Source organism: Cricetulus griseus, chromosome 5, assembly GCF_003668045.3.
Source record: "Cricetulus griseus strain 17A/GY chromosome 5, alternate assembly CriGri-PICRH-1.0, whole genome shotgun sequence".
NCBI classification, from domain to species: domain Eukaryota; kingdom Metazoa; phylum Chordata; class Mammalia; order Rodentia; family Cricetidae; genus Cricetulus; species Cricetulus griseus.
In genome coordinates this window covers 105823104-105844760 of record NC_048598.1, presented here as the reverse complement: position 1 = coordinate 105844760, position 21657 = coordinate 105823104, and the positions used below count along the sequence as shown (strand labels likewise).

Here is a 21657-nt window from a genome sequence, read left to right as displayed (position 1 = left end):
CAGGGCTGGCTTCCGGCCAGATTCCATTCAATTTCTTTTCTCCCGAAAGGGAATATCTGCCAGATGTCCCCCAATATCCATTCCCTCTCTTTCTTCTTCAGTATCAGAACCTCTATTAAGCAGGCACAAGACTGTCCAAAGCCCCTCTGCCTCCCCTGCAGATACAAGCAGCCTTGAACCTCAGTGTCGGTCACCGGTGTGGTGAGGGGTTGACATAGAACCTCAAAAGCAGAGACAGGGCTTCTGTCCTTTCCTCTCAACTGCTGGTATTCAGATCAGATGGCTGCAATTTCAACACCCATCCCAGAGAAGGGGCAGCCGCCAGAGAAACCAGAAATGGGGAACCTAAGTCCCTTGAAACTATGACGTTATCACACAGGCCTGGGTTGCTTTTTTGTTTTGTTTTGTTTTGTTTTTTGTTTTTTGTTTTTTGAGACAGGGTTTCTCTGTGTAGCTTTGGAGCCTATCCTGGCACTCTCTCTGGAGACCAGGCTGGCCTCGAACTCACAGAGATCCGCCTGCCTCTGCCTCTGCCTCCCGAGTGCTGGGATTAAAGGCATGCCCCACCAATGCCTGGCGGGTTGCCTATGTATATTGGAGAGAAATACATGACTATCTTTTGTGAGTATTTGGGTTTTTCTGGACACTGCCAGTGATTAAAGCCTATTCAACATACCTGGTGACAATGGATGATAGGCTCAAGCTAGGGATCAGAGAAAGGCAGCTGGGCCACACAGGTCTGCACATGCTGATGCTAATGCTGCTAACATTGCAATCTGTGGGTTCCCAACACAAACGGCCTTCAGGCCACTCGCTCGTTTTGAAGAGACGCACTTAAGGTGTAAACCACAACCCAGCCGAGGGCAGCAGCTTGGGAAGCAAATGAATGGGGGGCTGCCATTGTGCCTCCAGCTCTTCTCTCAGACTCGAAAACCATGTGTCGCTGCCTTGCTGACAAATGCAGACCGTGTCGAATATCAATAAAGCTTTATGGTGACACATAAACTCACAAGGTTCTCCTTTTCCTCTCCTCATAAGCCCCTGTCGAAGAGGTAGCCAGACTCGCAGCTAACTACAGAATTCTCTCCTGGACCATAAAAGTCTGCTGCAAGAGGAAAATGGTCCAAAGTGAAAAGTCAGCATAAATGAGGGCTCTCTGTTAAACTGAATGCACTCAGAGCAAATGTTGAAACAAGGGCAAACGGATGGATGCAGCGATCTCTGTGACCTACCTGAATACCTCCAACACCGTTCTCTCTGGCAGCTTGGGAGCCACTCGACTGAATGCCCTTTTGAAATCTTCTAGAGTTAAAAATCCACGATCTATACGAAAACAAAAAAATTGAGCATTCACTTACCCCTATGAGCCCTGTGAACTACAAAGGACTTCAGTCATATTAGTTAAGGGAAGTCAAAGTTTAACATATTATTAAAATTAGAAAAGAGCAGTAATTTATAGTTGATCTTACACAGGTCATTATACACCCAGTGAGCACGTCTCACTGGAAGAATTTCAGAATACGGTAGTGATACCCCGTCCTTTGGTGCAGTCCTAGATAAGCTGAAAGGCCATGGCCAGCCTTGCACTATCTGGGTCTCTAAGTCCTAGGGAAAGGACTGTATAGACAAGACTGTAATGACGCACTGGGATTCCAGTCTTTGTGACCTGCCAAAACATTAAAGTCTTCCAAACTCATTGTTTTCTAGCCTGGCATTAGACCTATGACATATGGATATTTAGGGGAAATTACAACCAAAGCCAGTGTATGAAACTCGAATGCCACAGCTAGTGTGGAAAATGATTCTCCCAGTCAGATATGGGTCAAAGTGAGAGTTGCAGAAGTGTCTCCCACATGTCCTTGGGTGGCTTGTGGCTTATATCCCCAAATGGCCAGTCCTTTGGCTGTCACCACTACAATATTGGTATAACAGGCAAGCACACAAATCCAATTATGTAACTGTGACTATTTCATCTAGGCGTGTGCCAGGAACTTAGCACCCCAATGTAGGAGAGGATTCCCACCAACACCTGTGGTCACAGCCAATGTGTGTGGCCATGATCTTCCAAGTATACTGCACCACTGGGGATATACTCCCATTCACAGATCCTCAGCAGAAATTCATACATGAAAACACTTTAAAGATGCTTACAGTGCACGTCGAAAGCTGTGAAGAGGTGCCTTATCTCATTCCGATAGAGCTGTGCATCCTTCTTCCTCTTTACGACATCCAAAAACCCCTCAAGTGATATACCTAGAAGTTGGGAGGGAGGGAGAAAAACAGTTTGCAAAAGATGACTACATTCTTCCTTTCTTCAAAAAAAAAAAAAGGAAAAAGAAAAAGAAAGAAAAGCCAGACATGAACAGTGGTAAACATCACAAATAATCTGAGTTTTATCTTCACAAAGGGTATTTACTCATAAATACAGCCAGAAAGACTTTGTGTTGTGCTACACTCTAAGCAAGCCCAACCCTAGCAATCAATAGTGAAAACCAGAGACAGGCAGGCTCCCTGAGCTTCTCAAGGGATGGAGGATCCATGACCTTGAAAAAGTTTAACACTCTCCCTCTGACGGATCCAAAAGGCAGCCATGGAACTGCTTATTAAAGAAAGGTGCATAATTTTCCTTCTAGTATGCTACTTTAATACCCTCCCGCCCCCCAGCCAAATGTCATTTCAGCAGGGTTTTTTCCCCCAACTGGGAGACAGGGTCAGAGAAGTAGTCTCCCAAAAGTCAACACCAATTGTATGCTGCAGATAAAGGTGCCGAGAATATTACATAAACAATAGAGCTGGCACCATCCCCAGCCCTGAATACACCCCACAACGTGTTCAGCAGCCTTAGGCTCAGCTTCCTGTGACTCTTGTAATAAAAGAGCTCAGCGTGATGATATGAGGTTGGGCACTGTGCTTACGATGTCTATTACAATGAATTCTAATATGATCTTTGGAGCAGGTTTAAGGAGCGGAGCCAAGAATTTAGACATTTTAGTGAGCTGAGCCCGAAATATATAGAAAGAGCAGTTCATTTGCATACTGTGGGATTTCCATTTAAAAGTTACATTTTGTTTTAAAAATAGCCCCAAACTATATAGTAAGTATGTGTAACTCTACTGTTTGGGTGACATAACTAATAATATTGAGGCATATGCTTCAAGAGTTTACAATGTTAAGACAATTTTCTTGGGGCTGGAGAGATGGCTTAGTGATTAAGAGCACTGACTGTTCTTCCAGAGGTCCTGAGTTCAATTCCCAGCAACCACATGGTGGCTCACAACCACACTGAATGACATCCGGTACCCTCTGCTGGCATGCAGGCAGAAGACTGTATACATAATAAATAAATAAATAAAATCTTAAAAAAAAAAGGTACTGACTGACCTTCTAGAGGACCCTAGTTCAATTCCCAGAACCTACATGACAGCTCACATGGCAGGTCCCAGTTTCAGGGGACCAGACATCCACGGCAAAAACACCAATGCACGTTAAAAATAAATAATTTTCTTAATCTTATTTTTTCTTATTTGAGATTAATGACTTATAAGCTTTAAAAAATCTATGTAGCTTTGTGCTTTTAAATGATTATTTTACAAGTTTTAAAGACCACTATGTGCTGACCACTGCAATAAATGCTGGAGGTAGAAGGTGAAAAAGAATGTGATTCCAGTTCCAAGGGAAACAGCGTACTATGGGAGGTGGCCATCATGCAGTCCAACTGCAAGAGTGGAAGACTGTGCACGGAGTCCTAGTAGCATAGACTGGAGGAGGGGGCTCTTAGAGCAGGAGGTATTTAAGCTAAGATCTAAACCGTGAGAATACGGGTGGCTACAGAATGAGAAGAGGAGCAATCCAGACAGTGGAATGGCAACTAGAATGCGCTCAAAAGGAGAGGAAGAAATACAACACAAAGTTGACAGGGGACACAGGGCCTGAACTCTCAGCCTTTGGGGACTGAAGTAAATAACAAGGGCTTTACTGGTGTTGCAATAGGAAGCCAGGAAAAGGTTTTCACTGAGAAGTGATATCATCTGGTTTCAGGTTATTGTTATTGTGGAAGAGGACTGGGAGTAACAGCAACAATGGAAAAGGAGAGTCGAGCGAAAAGCCCCACAGGCATTAGCAGTGGAAGGGAAGGGTGGGAGGCCACGCTTTAGAACAGAAATGATACAGCTTAAGGAGTGGCATGTGGCAGGTGAAATGTCAGACACAGCGCAAAGGTCTGTATTGAGTCTCAGTGGTCTGAGGTGTCAGCTAAAGGGATGAAAAGGCCCAGGGGAAAAGCAGGACCAGGGGACAGATAAAGTGCTGTGGTGTAAATGTGCTAACTGTGCGACACTTTGGAGACAGCTAAGAGGGAAAATGACGAGCAGGCAGCTGGCCTTACTCCTTAGGGAGCAGGCATTATCTCCCAGCTACAATGTCCGGCAGGTATTCAATAAATACAGTCATCCACATCCGTTGGTGTCCACCGAGGAAGGGGGTTCCAGGATTCCCCTGGAAGGTATCAAAGCTGGAGGATGCAAAACTCCATCATTCAAAACAATGTAGTGTCTTGAGTATAACCCTACACAACTCTCCTTTAAGCTTCAAGTCCTCTCCAGATCACTTGTAGTAGTTAACGTAACATAATTGCTACATATGTAATTGGACTGCATCATTTAGGCAATGATGATGGAGAAAAAGACCACGTGTTCAGTTCCGATTTTCTTTTTTTTCAAATTCTTTCCACTGTAGTTGGCTGAAGAGCAGCAACTTTGGAAACAGAGGATAGACTGAACTGCACTGAATTAGCATATGCAGTATTTTTTTTTCCTGTAGTTGCTAAGGGCAGAGATTGATGCAGCTCCATTCCCATCTAATCACCCTGTGACCAGAGAACATATTTTAAAATGCTAGCTGGGGTTGAAATTGAAGTCTAGCCATGCATGTTCCCAAAGATCATATCCATAACTTTAGTTTCATGAACTCCAAAAGCTAATAAATTAAATCACATCTAGAGTTGTTGAGATTCCTGAATAATTTATTCATGGGTGGTGTGCAATCTGTAAGACCCATCAGCATCCTACCCCAGGCCGTGGTCCAGCCCTCTAGCAAGCATCCTGGTGCTTCCTGTATCCACAGGCTCTTCTCACCTAGAGCCCTGTGCATGTGAACACATTGCCTGAAAGCACCTCTTGCTTTACTTCTCCTAGTGAATTCTTACCACACATCTCCTTCCAGATGCAACTGAAGCATCATCTCCACTTTAAAAGTTTTCTGGTGTCTCTCAGCTGAGTCCCTTTGCTGTGACCAGCAGCCCAGAGGTCATGTGGCCTGACCACAAGTCTAGCTCAGAGATGCTAGGGAAAAGGAATATGTGCTGTCCGAAAGTTCATCCCAGTGTTCAGCATGAAGTCTGTGTGCAAGAGGCATTCATTAAATGCTTGCCAGGTAAGTAACATGTACTGAATAAATAAGAATGAGCACGGAGGTATCATTTTTAATTCTCAGCAAAAAACAAAACAAAAAACCAAAAACCAAACAAACAAAAAAACCCGTAACATTAAGATGAGTGTTTTGAATCATCTTTAATTCCAAAAAAGTAATGGCAAAAAGTGAGTCATTTTTTATTTACATGGCCAGCAAAATAAACCATACTTTAAGAAAGAAAACAGAATTCAGAGAGGAGGAAAGCACATGCCTGAGGTCTGCTTTGATCTCTGCGCCTCCCTCAGAGAAATGAGGGTGGAGTATAGCTGCATGATTCACTGTATGAGAAGGCAGCATAGGAATGCTGTTGTCGTCTTAATTACATATTCGGATGACACATCCGTATTTGGAGTTAGAAAGTATGCAGGTCATCATTTCACAGTTGCATGGTAAAAAAAAAAAAAAAAAAAAAAAAAAAAAAAAAAAGCAAATGCTCTTTAGTTTTTAATGGAACAAAATATTTAAACTGTTTACTTCCATTTAAAGTGAAAAAAATCTAATAACACAAATAACACCATTATAAATAGTCATGTCTTTTCATACTATTTCGCCCCACAGAGTCATATACCTCATATTTTAAACTCAGTGGAGGGGGGGTCAGAGGCAGAGGTGCACATTAAACCATGTGTATTAACACATGGTCCACAGCATGCCTTCAGGTTGTTTCCCAGGGCCACACACATCCAAACACTAGCCTGTTTTCTGAAAACTAAGTTTTCATTTAGCACAGCTTTCCTGCCGTAATACCACAATGGCTTTCCAAAGCCAATACTTAATAATTTACTATTCTAAAGCTTTGCAACAAACACAGTGATGTAAGGTCTGTAGATCTTGCTGCCTTTTAAATGGCCTAGGAATAGAATCCCTACTTCTAGCTCCACCTGCTGCCGAAATATTCAAACCGAAAATTACCTCTTCAAAAGGACTCGAAATAATTCCATTTATGTCAGATTTTGTACCCAGGGCATTACCTGTACCCTCCATCCTGGAACAAAAGAGTATGCTCCAGAAAATTCTAAATTCAAACACAATATTGAGTTCTCTATGTATAGTGCTCCACTTTAACACACACACACACACACACACACACACACACACACACACACACACACACACACACACACACACCACTGGAGTTACAACACCAAGAAGTACAGGGTTTGGCTCTTTATTTGTGTTTTATAACACATCTACAAATGTGGACACCACCTGCCAGGGTACCCAGACTCTACTGGTGCTTTGTAGACGTTTTTTTTTTTGTTTTTCTGTTAGCAAGATCTTTTTAAATAACAAAACAGCCCCCACATCTCCTTGTTCAGCAGTATCACTGGGAATAGCCACACAAGATGCCAAACTGAAGCTCACAGCTTAGTGACTGTTAGCTTCCTGCACGCTGACAAATACAAGGCAGATAATCAAAAGAAGCAGGTTTATTTTTGCCTTTGGTTTCAGAGAGTTCAGTCAACGACCCCTGGATACTATTATCATGACTGGAGTGCATGATGGGAGAAACTGTCCTTTTGATAGTATCAGATATATAAAAAGAAGGGTGCCCTGATATCCCCTTCAAAGGAACACCTAATTTCCTTGGACTAGGCCTTGCCCCCAAAAGGCCCCACCACCACTAAGGGTCATCACAGGTTAGTGACCCAGCTGGGAAAACACAGCCTTTGAAGAACATTTAAGGTCTGTCCGAAAGTCCAGTAGTTTTTACAAATCCTTCCTGATTCTGGGCATTTTCTACAGGACTGGAAAATATGTCCTTCGATTTGTAATCTATCCTAGGCCAAATGAATGCTTTTCCTGTTCTGTGATGACAAGGTGTATTTATTTTTACTTCCAGAACTACTTAATATGTGTGATACAGATATGCCATATAGCAAGAAGGCTATGAAGGTGAGGTTTTTTTCCTCTGCTTTTTGAAAAGCTGTTTCCTAGAAGGGTAATCAGCTTTCACCACAGGGGTGAATGTATTCAAAAATCGAATAAAACTATCAAATTTTTTTCTTTGAAAGTTCCATTATGTATATCTTTTTGTGGTTCACAGTTCTAAGCTTCGGGGTCAGTGCACGCAGAGAAATCCTCTTGAGAATAAAGCAGTCTGGTGTCTGGCTATCATAGGGAGCTCAAATTAGAAACTGCAATAAACCCAGAGAGAGAGAGAGAGAGGGAGAAAACAATAAAAATGGCAGGTGGCTTGGCTGTGAGGCTAGTCCTAGGTCTAGGGAAGAAGGTGAAGTTCATGCTCACTGCACCATATATTAATTTCCCCAAGGACTGAAATGCCTAAAGCCAAGGACTTAAAAGGATGAAGTGGCCTTTTTTTTTTTTTTTTTTAAAGGCATAATGTAAGTCTTTTCTAGTTTGAGGAATAAAATTCAGATTATGAGTTTTGGAAGCCATGACTGGGGCTATACTGTGTTTGTATGAAAAGACCATCAGGACAGGTGACAGTGACACCAACACGCTGAGTTGTCAAGAGCAAGGTGGACAAGTAAATTCAGAGAACTGATACTTTCTTCCGGCTGCCTGCAGAAAAGTAGAATGAAGAGAATGGAATCTATATTACTAGAAGAAATCAAGCTATTCCATATCATTGGGAAAGAGACAAGTTAAAACCAGGTTATACAGAACAGAGATCTTACTCCTAGGAACACGGACAGGGGTCATTACGAACCTTTTCATTACAAACGTTCCATGATCATAAAGCATCAATGGTGCTCGGTGCTAAGAGTGCCGAGCCCTGCCTGGTTCAGCAACTTAAGGCCTCATCCTTCCCTGCAAAATGGCCCTTAACTTCCTTCCCAGCTCCCAGCTGCATGAGGTCAGTGAATGAGGCTGAATGGGTCATTTCCAGTCACCTGCTATGCTCCTTGTGGTGCAGGAGGTAGCAGGACTCCAAGGAACTCTGCTTTCGGAAGGATACTTTCTTAAGTATCCTTGAGACATGACAGAATAGGGTGTCCAGATCTAAGAGGACAGTGTTGGGACAGCATTGCTATGAGGAAACAGAGATCTGAGAGTAAACACCATGGGGGGAAACAGTCTACCAATGAGAGGTGTGAAGGGGGGAGGAGCTGGGGAGCAGACAGCCCAACAGGCCTTACCCACAGCCAACTGCAGAGCACCAGTGATGAACACCCCAGCAAAGTCACGATGATACCAGGGGCTTTCATGGAAGTGGATTTATGGGCAAGTCTGAATCTATGCTGAGTTATGCCTAGCAGAGCAGAGGGATCCAAAAGAGCTCTAGGCGAGCCACAGGCAACTCTACATTAATTTCCTGAATTCCCCTCTTGGCAATCCTACCTATCCTCAATGTCTGCTTCCGGGAAGCAAACTTCCTGTCTTCTCAAGTGCTCTTGTCTACAGTACTGGCATAACATCCAGCCACAAAGGAGGAGGCAATCTGCCTTTCCTGTAACTCTCCTCAGGTCAGTGTCTGTCTCCCAATTCTTTCCTGCCTCTACAATGAAGACATTCCCCATTCTCTAAATGGAGAATGAAATAAACTTACGGATGTTTATATGTGGGCAACACAACTGGTCTTCAGATTATGATTTCAAGATATAGCAACTTTAGTCTGTATGTGGCTTCCCACTTATAGAAAGAACTATGGAGCTAAATAAAATGTGAAAGACTTCACTCCTCTTATATCTTGACATTTGGTCTCAAATAGGAGCCCATTGTCTCAAGATACATACAAGTACAGGACCTAAAAGATTAGAAAATGGAAATTTAAATTTAGGAAAATATTATATTTACTCAGCTAACAAATCAGACAAGACAGTAATAGACAAGGCACACAAGCCAACTGACCATTAACCTAATCATCTACAAATTATTTTTCAATTGAACTTACACTGGATAGCATGACTGAGTCAAACAGCCCATAATTACCATGACGATGAATCAATCCCTTTGATTTTCCCATCATTCAAATCTGAAGGTTAAAATTAACTTCCAGGAAAGCCTTTTCTTGTATAAGCATGGAAGTAAAAGATTATTTTTAAAGAGGCTATGGTATAAGGAAACAAAAAATTCTCAATGTAGTCTTCAAACAATAGCAAAATTCTGAGGTATTTTGTCCTGTCTCTCCCCACCCCCCACCCCCCATCCCACCACCGACCACATTCTATAAAGTATAGGGATAAAAATGGAGATAACCGTGTGAAGACTCAGGTTCTTGTCCATAGTGCTTACTTAGCTTACAGTGGGCAAGAGCACATTAAAATTTACTCGCTGCGAGTCATACAATGCCCTAAGGTTCACCCTACCATGGCAGCAGATCATCTGGGAGTCCTGCATTTAGGGCACCTGGTCTTTGACTTTCACAGAGTCATGCTGACATGTCCTGGCATTAAATATGGACCTAGCCTAAAGAAAACTTAAAACCAGATGCAAAATTCACTGTTGTGTGTACCTAACTGTGTATGGACTTGAATAGTCACTCAGTAGCCTCTCCTACATAAGACAGCATTGAAGAAGTATCCCAGGCCAGTGACTGGGCTGTCTAGAAGGTTTTTTCCTGTGTGGTCACTGACTCCTGCACTTGCTTTTTTCTCTATTTGCTCTGGATGCTAGGGTTCAGAACAAAGTCTAAAACCAGTGACTACTGATATAGAACTTGTTGATCGCCATTTGTAAACTGACAACATTCCTGATTTCAACTATCATGCTCCTTAGGGGAGTGAACAGCAGCCTCAGTCCTGTTGTGACCATAAACATGACCCAGAGCACTGCTGAAAACCAAGGGAAGGGACCAGGTGGCCAAGAGGGCAGGCCACAGATCAGATGGCCTCAGTGTGCTCCTCACTAGCCAGCTGTGGCATTCTAGGTAAATGACTCAACTACTCTAAGCTTCGTGTTTCTACTGTCTCAAAGGTGTGAGCATCTGATAAGATCTTAAAGTTAACTAAGTATCTATCATCACAGATCTGCACATAATTGTCCGAGAAATGACACCTGTGATTATCATCTATAAAATAATAAATGATGTGGCACATGCAAAAGACTTTTTCTAAAGACCTGTACAAATGCCCTGTGAAGGTTCTCTCACCTCTTTCTTATCAGTCTCCCCATCTTAAAATAGGGGACAGGAGAGGTTTCTAGATCTCTTTGAGCTCCAGTGTCTTTCAGCAATGTCAGAGAGGCTATGAGCAGAGCCCTCTGAGTCAGGAAGCTTGGATCCTGACATGGATCGAATCGGTGATCTGTCACTTCCTTAACTAGATGGCTTGACTTTTTCTCTCAATCCCTTTGTCTTGGCTACCCTAGATGGTTGACACTTATAACCACTTGCTTGTTGAGTGACAGAAGTAAAACTCAATACTACCTTTTTGCTACTCGTTTGGGAATCCTGCTCCCAGATTCTCCCAGCATGTACTTCTGACTATCCTATACACCTCTAATAGCTTTGATTCAATTTTGTATTTTTCTTCATTTTTCACAAGATACTTCTAACAGACACGACCCATTTCCTAAGAGGACTACAAGCCCTTGGAAGACAGGACCTGAGCATCCAGGTACTGTCCCAAACTGGAAGAGAGGTGTATCTTCAGAACATTGACCTTACTTAGGAGCAACTGAGTCAAGGTGAACCCAGGACATGTGCCCAGACCTCATCTAGGAAGCTCTACAGTCAAAGGACCCTACACAGACACCTGCCATGGCCTTGAAGAACAGCTGTGGATCCAGATATGGTAATAAATGTCTGTAATGCCAATACTTGGGAGGTGCAGGCAGGAACATCAGGAGTTCAGGGTCATCCTTGACTATGCAGAAAGTTTGGACCTAACCTAGGCTACATCAGACTCTGTCTTTAAAAACAAAAACAAAAACCCTATGGGTAGCAAAAAGAAAATTCCCAATCACAAATACCCAGAAGAACTGGGAAATGGATTATCAAAATAGGTACATCCCAGGAAGGTAATATCAACACTTACCTCCTTCAATGTCAAGACACTACGGAGAGAGACTGGAGATGGTTCAGAGATTGACAGCCTTGCTGTCCTTGCAGAGGACACAGGTTCAGTTCTCTTCACCCACATGGTGGCTCACTACCACCCACAGACAGACAGACAGACAGACACACACAGACAGACACACAGACACACAGACACACACATAGACACACACACACACTATGGAGAGAGACAACATACTTGAAAACATTTAATCTCTACATAATCCACTTCTTTCAAGAAAAACACCATGTGGTAAATGTGACCCTTGTGATCTGCTTGGAAGAAAAGGAGTTGATGGTGTGAAATTGGTTTAGGATTGGCAGCTCTAATAGAGCGGATTCATGTTAGCAGCGGAGTTCGATGGTTACTTCTTGTGGAATCGCTATTTAACTGTTTCTCTTAGATGTCTGTGGCCTGGAGTCACACCGGTCAAGTAAACAGAACTGAAGCTGGATGGGGAGAGTTGGTGCCCTAGTTATAAATCTATTCCTTTAATCCTGAAGAAAGAGATGCTCTGAGGAAGATAATTTGATATTGATCTCAAGACGGTGAGAAGGAAAATGCTAAAAGCTTAGAGACGAAAGCAGATCTTCAGTCAATTTTGGAACAAGACACTAAGCACCTACATTTCATCTCAACCTTCCAAACTAATCTTTCCACAGCTACCCCCTGAATTCCTCTGATGTCTACTTTACTTAGGGACCTTTTGAAATACACTTAAAATTAAATTATGGAAAGAAGCACCCCAATGGTTTGGTTGAGAAAGGGAAGTGAGAGTCATTCTTAGATATCAAATGTAAGGAAGCGCATACTGGAATAAGTCCCCAAGCACATTATCAAAGTGGGGAGAACCCAAGTCTGTTTTCAGTTCTGGAAAGCTCAAGGTGAAGCCACCCTTTGGCCATAATGAATCTGAAAAAAATGTGCCAGGATAAGGTAGTCTTCATCATACATAGAGCTCAGGCGTAGGAGAGACCATGCCAAGGTACCGAATGTGGAACACTTGTGCCTACACATTAAAACTGTCCAAAGGAAGCACCCTGACTACTGCAAATGACAAGCACTCTGAATGAAGGCAGTATTCAATCACTAGAAAGTTTTCAAAGATGGGGAGTTCATGACCAGATGTTATCTTCTGCCACAAGTCAAACCTTGCTCAGACATCAGAACTAGGAAAACAAAAGGAAGAGGGAAGTATGGACAGCATACTACAGACAAGCCATTACTTTACCACAGAACATTCACGCACACAGGGAATGCTTCTGGAATGAAGGAAGAAAATCTTATGCCAGAATTTATCCTTCAATAACACCCCACTTCTTGCACTGGGGTGAATTTAACTTCTATGGGAATACCTTTTCATGTAGTCATATCTTACTAAATGTGAGAGAGCATTTACAAAGGGGAAATCTAAGAAAATACTGAGTATAGGGAAAGTTACCCTGAAAATCGACATTTATGCCAAAGAACTAACTAACCGGGGAAGAATCAGGAAATCCATCTTTCAGAATCCACACCTCTCTGTATCCCTCAGAGAACTAAAGAAAGTCAAGCTAGTCTCCCAATTAACTTCCTTCAGTTAAGGAAAGAAATTCTTCAGTGTGAGGCCAGAGAAATAGCTCAACTGGTTGAGTGCTTGCCAAGCATGCAAGAGGCCTTAAGTTCAAATCTCAGCTCTGTGTTACACCAGGTGTGGCAGGCAACACCTGACGTCCCAGCACTGGGGAAGTGGAGACATGCTCAGCTGCTTAGGGTTTCAGAGCTGCATGGGACTCTGTCTCAAAGAAGGAAAAACAAACAAGTACAATCCAGCCACAACTAAAAGTTCATCAAGTTGGAGCTTTAACTCAGAATCAGAAAACACACATAAGACAGAGACCCATGCAAAGGGTGACTGTTAAGGCGCCTTCAGACTTAACATAGCAGAAAAGTCACAGGATGGAGACATAGCACATAAAGACAAAGAGTGAGGTGAAGACCCTTGTCCAGGAAGAACAGTCCACTGACTGTTGGGACTATTGCCTATCAGGGGACTCTGGGGCAGAGAAACCCAATCAGCACTGAAGAAGCAGGAAAGTCTCCTGCCAAAAGACAGAACTCTTTGTAGACTGAAAAAGAAACACAGAAACCCTAAGAGGAAAACTGCAGGAAAGGTTTCACCAAGACTTTATAACTAACTGTGCATCAAAGAAACAGTATTTTGAAAGTGAGAAAAATTTCAGTGGGAAATTAAAAGCCTAGGGAAACTATATTAAGTTAGGGATTAGGTAAAACACCTGTTCTTCTGAAAATATTGTTCTAAAATCCATACTTTATACAGGATATCTAAGCATATATATATTCATATTCATACACATATACATATGCTTGAGAGTTTGTTCAGTGGTTAAGAACACTTGCTGTTTTTGCAAAGGACCTGAATTTGGTTCCCATCACCCACATTGGGCATCTCATACATGTCTGCTACTCCAGTTGCAGGGAATCCAATGCCCTCTCCTGGCCCTTGGGGGTATCTGTACACACATGGGGCACATACAAAAAAGCAGACACATATTATGCATACAATGAAAATTTGAATAGATAAATGTGTTTTTCATCTAAGTGTCATGAAGATATCTTACAATAGCACTGGAGAGTTGGCTCTGCAGTTAAGAGTACTTGTTGCACTTGCATAAGACCTGGGTTTGGCTGCCAGCGCCCACATGGTAATGCACAACCATCTGTAACACTAGTTTCAGAGGATCCAAACCCCTCTTCTGACCTCCACAGATCCCAGGCACTCACATGGCGTGTATACATACATGCCTAACGAAACACCCACACACATAAAATAAATCTTTAAAAGACAGCTTACCACATGGCACAGTATATGAAAATATAATCAATTATTAAAAATATGGCACTGTGCTTCCTGCAATATCAAAATGGTATTGGAGGCTAGGGCTATAGCTCACTGGTCAGCACCTGACTAAGGTGCATGAGGTTCTGGGTTCAATCCCAACTATCACAAATGGTAAAGAAGGGTTTAAGCTTGGTCACTGAAAAGGTCATTGCATAAAGAGCCAAGGTTGGCAGTGAGTTTTCTGGGATCTCTCCATCAGGAATGGTGTCTGTGAAACGGATACAAGGCTTGCAGGAATAAGACTTGCAGTTGCAAACAAATGCAAGTAGCTGAATAAAACTATTGGGTATTACTCATTAGATACTACTCATTAGAAAATACTTATTTGTTTTTCTTCACATTTTAAAATTTTTTAAATGTAAAATTTTACATTGTACAAAAGTAGAGAGAGAAAAAAAAAACACCAAATTCCCAGAGAAACTGGACTGTGATTTACTAAATGTTTAGAAGAAAGAGTACAGGCTGTAAATCCCACTACTTACTATTCTTTCTTTGGCAAACCTTACCAATGAAACCATCCCAACCTGGACCTTTCTTTACAGAAAGGGCTTTCACTAAAAGTTCAATTTCCTTAATAGAGACAGGACTGCTCCCATTATCTCTTTCTTCTAGGCTTTCTAGTAAGTTGTCTTTCAAGAAATCTAGTGACTTTGTCCAAGTTACTAAACTGTTGATATAAAGTTGTATATCCCAATTATCCTTTAAATAACTCTGGGATCTACCTCTGTAACTCATGAGATGGCTAATTTGGGCATCCCACTTATACGGATAAGGGTTTCAGTTTTATTGATTCACTAATAAAATAAACAAACAGTTCTTAATTTCTTTGTCTTTCTCTTCTCAGTCTCATTGATTTCTACTTTAATCTTTGTCATCTCTTTCTTCCACTTATTAGGGGCCTCATCTGCATTGCATGTATAAATACATGCACACATACCCAGACTAGCTGTTCTTTTTGGAGTTAAAAGTGGAAGGAAGCTGAAGCCGGGTGTTGGTGGTGCACGCCTTTAATCCCAGCATGCAGGAGGCATGAGTTCACAACCAGCCTGGTCTACAAGAGCTAGTCCCAGGACAGCCTCCAAAGCCACAGAGAAACCCTGTCTTGAAAAACCAAAACCAACCAAACAACCAAGCAACCAAACAAACAAAAGTGGAAGCTGAGGTCACCAATTTGAGACTGGTTTTCTTTTTCATAAGACAGAAACTTAACACTACTTCCTAAGTACTATTTTCAACGCATCTCATAAAGATGTGAAATGTCACCTTTTAAGCCAAAGTATTTTCTAACTTTTCCCTTTGATTTCATTTGACCTATAAGTCTTTTAGAAATATGCTGCTTAGTTTCTAAACAGCTGAGAATTTCCTGGACATCCCCTGCTATTGATTATATTATAATTCAACCACAGAGAGCAAATACACTGTAAAATGTAATCTGCTGTATGAAGGTGCTGTGAAGACTGGGAACTTGCCCGGCAGTTCCCGAGGGGAGAACTCTACAAGTGACAGCGGGGTTAAGCTGGTGGTTGATGGTGTTCTGGGGTGTCCTACAGCTTCAATGACTGGAGTCTACCTTCTCTCCTACCCACAGGAATGAGAAAATGCCGACCACCACTGAAGACTTACTGTTTTTCTCTTCCGTTTCACCTGTTTTGCCGTTTGTGTATTCAGAACTTTGAATAGCGGTACAAGTGTTCAAAACTGTTTAGTGTTCTTTTTTTTGTTTGTTTGGTTTTTGTTTTGTTTTGTTTTGTTTTTCAAGACAGGGTTTCCTCTGTGTAGCTTTGGAGCCTATCCTGGCACTCGCTCTGCTGCTTAGCGTTCTTAATGCACTGACTCCTGTAACTCTGGAATGATTGTGCTCATCCCGTGTTATTCCTGCTTCTCCACTCAGCTTAATGGACTTGACCTTATCCAGTTTTCTTTTTCATCTCTATCAGGACTAGATCGTTTCTCATGCTCTTAACTGTGCCCTTTACATGTAAGTGAACTGTTCTTTTAAAAATAAAACAGAGAGTGAGAGAATTCACTCAAGGTATCAATATCATCAAAATGTTGCAGAAACATTCTGGATTATAGAGTCCTAACATCAAAAACTGGTCTCTGGAGTAAAAGGAGGTGAGGGGGAGGGGTTATTAAGGACATTATTAGATCAACTGGTAAAAATAGAATATAGACGGTAAATTAGATCAAAAGTAATGTACTAGGGGAAGAAAGATACAGTATAAGGGAGCAGATGATAAGGCAAATGGGAAGCTTTTAACAATAAATGAATTTGGAGAAGGGGGATAAAGCTGTTTTCTTACTACTTTTGTTTTTCAGCGTTTGTACCTTTTAAATTTTTTCTCAATAAAGTCGTGGTTCTGAGAAATGAACCCAGCATGATACTGGATCCCAGCGCCTCAAACAAAAGGGTGTTTGCCCACTTGCTAGCTGGCTTTATCTGCCTCGGCCAGTTCTTTCTCCTTCTTTATCAGACCATTCTGTTAAACCCAGAAACATGTTCTTCCGTCTTTTAAAAAACACAAAACATCTCCTGACCCATGGCCACCAAGACTTACTGAAAAACCTCATCTACTCACACTGTCCACTTCATCGCAACTTTTATCTCCAACCTGCTCCAGCCTGGCTGCTGACACCACCACACACTGTAGTTCTGCTGGCTAGAGTCACACATACTTCCAGGTTGCCAGCTCCAGTGGCTACTCCTCACTCTGCCACCTGACCGGTAAGCAGCATGTGGTAGTGCTGGCTACTCTCTCCTTCCTCTGGCTTTTCAACCAACATTCATGGTTTCCCTTCTGTCACTCCTAAGTCTCCTTTACCCTTTCCACATTCTTTACCTGACCCCATTAAGTATAGTTCCTGCGTTCTCAGTCCACCTATCTACCCACAAATTTTCAGCCCATCCATGTTTTTAAAAAATCATCTACATGCCAATATTCCCAATCTTATTTCTTTACCCCAGAGCTCTCCTGAGTTCCATATGCAATCACTTAATTGAGCTGACACATGGATTAATACTTTTAAAATTTACTATCCTAAAAAAATGAACTCTTGACCTCCCCCAGGCTCGGTCAGCCAGTCATTTCCATTCCTCCTATTTCATCGTTGCTCTTAGTGCTCCAGCTGCTCGGCTAAGACCACAGCATCAAAGCCAGACACAGTGGGCTGGGGCATGCCTGTGTTCCCAGCATGCAGGAAGCTGAGACGGGAGATCAAAATGATGTAGCCACTGTTGGCTGCATAACAAGACCTAGTCTGTGACAGTTAATCTGGATTGTTAATTCAGAAGGGCTCAGAGTCACAGAAACTCACCGAATCTGTGAGGGAGCATTGAGATGAGCTTAACTGAGGTGGAAGACCCATCCTAAATGTAGGAGATAGCATTCACTGGCTTGGGTGTGGGCTGAATAAAGGAGAGAGGAAGTTTAGTATAAGCATTCATTGATCTCTCCCTCCTGGCTGTGAAGGAAATGTGACCATTCACCTCAAACTCCTTCCATCACGACTTGCTGCTATGAAGGACAGTACCCCAGAAATACAGGCCAAAATAAATCCATTCCTCCTTAAGTTGCTTTTGTTGGGTATTTTATCACAATAACAAGACAAGTAACTGCCTCAACAGACACAGACACAGACACACAGACACACACACACACACACACACACACACACACACAGAGAGAGAGAGAGAGAGAGAGAGAGAGAGAGACAGAGACACTGAGACACAGAGACAGAGAGAGAGAGAGAGAGAGAGAGAGAGAGAGAGAGAGAGAGAGAGAGATTCAATGGAATCATCCATCCTATGGAAATTAAATCATAAGTGACATTTTTGTCTTCATGTTTTTGAATGGTTTAAAATTTCCTATTATATATTCATCATGCTTGTAAATTAGCTAAATCAAAATGAGAAGAACTTCTTGATAAGATAGTGGATATCTTAGTTTGACTTATGTTGTTATGATAAAAACACCCTGACAACGAGTTATCTGGGGAGAGAAAAGGTTTGTTGTAGCTCACAATTCCAGGTCACAGTCCATAGCTGTGGAGAAGCTGCAGGGACTGATTTGTTCAGCCACTGTCAAGAACAGAAAGAAAGGAATGCATGCCTGCTTGGGGATCAGTTACTTCTCCTCATACAGTTCAGAGAACAATGGTGCTGTCCATATTCAAGGTGGGTGTTCCCATCTCCATTAACCCAATTAAGAAAGATTCCCCATAGGCATGCCCACAAGAGTCAGTCGGATCTCAGCAACTGTCACTGGGATCCTCTTTCCAGGTGGTTCTTGGTTGTGTCAAGCTGACAATTAAAATTAACCACTGCCACCCAGGCGTTGGTGGCCCACGCCTTTAATCCCAGCACTCAGGAGGCAGAGGCAGGTGGATCTCTGTGAGTTCGAGGCCAACCTGGTCTCCAGAGCGAGTGCCAGGATAAGCTCCAAAGCTACACAGAGAAACCCTGTCTTGAACCCCTCCCCCCCCCAAAAAAAATTAACCACTGCCGTGAATGAGAGAGTGCCTCTATGCAACCTGGTGTCATACTGCTGAAAGTAAAAGAGCCAAGGAAAAAATAAGTAGGCCTAAGCCGATGTGAGATATTCACAGAGAATCAAGAGTGGCATTAACAGATGCCCAGCTACACCATGAAGCTCATGTGTGCTGGAGTCAGGGGTAGCCTGTAGGAGATGCTTTCTTCTCCTGGACATAGGCACTATAATTGACAGTGAGCTGGAGACAAACTGGGCAGGTTGCAGAGATGCAATCAGGGACTGGATATACCACAGATAAAAAGATGGCTGGAGCCGTGAGGGCTCCATAAATGGAGGCAGAAGTGGTACAGGAACCTGAATATGCTAATCTACACCTATGCCATGGAGATGGAGACACTAGCCAGAGAAAGAACCATCTCTAACATTGCCTCAGCCAGTAATCAGAGAACATAGGAAGTATTCTCAACAGTTGCCCCAGCAAGCATGAGTAAATCTAGCAGCCAGGAAAAGACACTAGTCACAAAGGTAAATCGAACTAACTAGGCCTTCCACACCCTTCAGAGCCCCAGTCACACAGAATTCCACATGGAAAGAATGACCCACAAAATACTAGAGATGAGTTAGTAACTTGCAGAGAGGGGTATGGAGTTCAGGCAAGAGAATTCTGGAAGGAACATGAGTCCCACACAGCAGAAAGAAAACAATGACCTAAACTGTCTGAGTAACTGAAAGTAACAGCCCTCCCACATCAGCAGAGACGACCCCCCCGCCACACACACACAAGACATTCAAGAGAGGAGGAGAAACGATCTCCAGCTAAGTTGGAAGGTGTACTAACTGAGGTTACAGTATCTCCTGCTGCATCTTATCTTTTATTTTAGTTTTACTGGTACTTTTCTATTTCACTTATTCTAGTTTTCTTTCTGTTGCTGTGATTTAAAAAAAAAAAAAAAAAAAAAGTCCGAACAGAAAGAACACTAAGGGGAAAGGAAAGGAGTTTATTCAGCTTACAAATCCAGGACATGGTCCATCACTATGGAAAAACACAAGGCAAGAACGTGAAGCAACTAGTCTTAGCCACAGTCAAGAGCAGACAGAAGGACAGCCTCTGTGTCCCCTGTACTCAGCTCATCCTCCCCTTACACAGTCCAGGATTCCCAAACTCAGGGAGTAGTGCCACCACAGCTAGCCAGGTCTTCTCACCTCAGTACAATCAAGACAATCCCCTCTAGACACGCCACATGCCAATCTGACTTAGACAACCCCTCATTGAGGGTCTCTTCCCAGAAGGCTCTAGACTGTGTCGGGTTGATGATTAAAACCATCATGATCTGTTTTGGCTTACACCTTATGTGAACATAACTTCCATGACTTGTCCATCACACAGCTTTTCTAAATACCCTTTCTTTGTTTGTACCAATATTTTCTCTATTATTTATCATGCTTCTAACCCTTATATTAACACTCTTCCACCTCTAGCCCATATGTTAACACTTTCCCTCTGTTTATACTTTATTCTCTCATTCCCCCTTTCCCAACTCTGATTTTACCACTTAGTTACTAATACTTTAGCTTAAAAATATTAAGCACTATTAACAACCTATTTCCCAAACAGTTCCCCAGTGATTCTATTTCTGAAGCAAGTTAACAGAGTGCTGTCAAATTGTTATCTCTGCTACTAGTTGCTTACATTCATACCTTAAGTAACTAATATCTTAGTATACACAGCACTGTGTGTGAGCCTTCACTCCTACTTTGTGTTTAAGGAGTGACTTTTTAAAAATTGACTATCACTATATTTCTATATTGACCCTTTCCATCGCCATCGGTTGTGGTTGTTTCTGAAGACAGTATTCTACCCTGAACACCTAGTGGTCTTAATTACTGAAATATACCCCCAGTCCAATGGAGATATTTAGATGGGTTTGCACTAAATCTGTAGATTGCCTTTGCTAGTACACCCATTTTCACTATGTTGATTCTGCCAACCCATGAGTATGTGAGACGTTTCTACCTTTTAGCTTCATTTTCAATTTCTTCGGTGTTTTAAAATTTGTGCCGTAGAAGTCTTTTGTTTTCCTGGTTTTTCTTATCTAGGTTTTGGTTAGTTCTTTGATTTTGAGGCTAGTATGACTGGGACTGCTTTCCTGATTTCTTTCTGAGCATGTTCACTTTTTATATAGAGGGCAGCTACTGATTCTTGTCTTTTGATTTTATATCCCGCTAATTTGCTGGATGATTGTCATTTTTAAGAGTTTTCTGATAGAGTCTTTAAGGTCTCTTATGATCTATGAATTAACATAATTTGACTTGTTTCTTACTTGTATCCCTTTCAGTTCTTTCTCTCGTGTTATTCCTCTAAGATTTAAATGGCCACACTGAATAAGAGTAGAGAATGTGACTATGCATCTTTTTGGGTATATATCTAAAGGACTCTAAAGTAATATACCACAGAAATACCTACATTCCATGGCTATTCTTGATTGTCAAATACATCTGGAGTTAACTAAAATAAAAATAATATGGAGGGACAATCTGTTAGGGATTTCTGTTTACTTGAAAGTAGGAAGATCCACTTCTAATCCAGATCTTAGTTCGGACACACACACACCTTTAATCTGATTTTGAGGTTGGAAGACACACCTTTAATCTGAGCCACACCTTCTGCTGGAAGCTATGGGAAGCCTTTTTTTCTTTGCCTGCTTGCCCTCTCCTTGCTAGCAAGTCCATTCCTTCACTGGCTTTAGTGACTATTTGTTTAGGATTCCAGTACCAGCTGAAGACCAGCTGAGACATTCAGCCTTGTGGACTGAGCAACTTCTAGATTCTT

At 42.1% G+C, this 21657-nt stretch overlaps 1 protein-coding gene across 11 annotated transcripts in view; it reads right to left on the bottom strand.

Moving 5' to 3' along the window:
* Positions 1 to 21657, bottom strand: part of Efcab11 (EF-hand calcium binding domain 11) — a 185256-nt gene that overhangs the window by 155928 nt on the left and 7671 nt on the right. For 9 of the 11 annotated variants that reach the window (XM_027419097.2, XM_035445942.1, XM_027419091.2 and 6 more), the window contains 2 exons: positions 2152 to 2253; positions 1233 to 1323 (listed from right to left, as the gene is read on the bottom strand). In XM_027419097.2, coding sequence (XP_027274898.1) covers positions 1233 to 1323; positions 2152 to 2253 — 193 coding nt within the window. Of the gene's footprint in view, positions 1 to 1010; positions 1106 to 1232; positions 1324 to 2151; positions 2254 to 21657 lie in introns of all 11 variants that reach the window. The other 2 variants (XR_003486141.2, XR_004770378.1) reach the window with 2 other exon arrangements.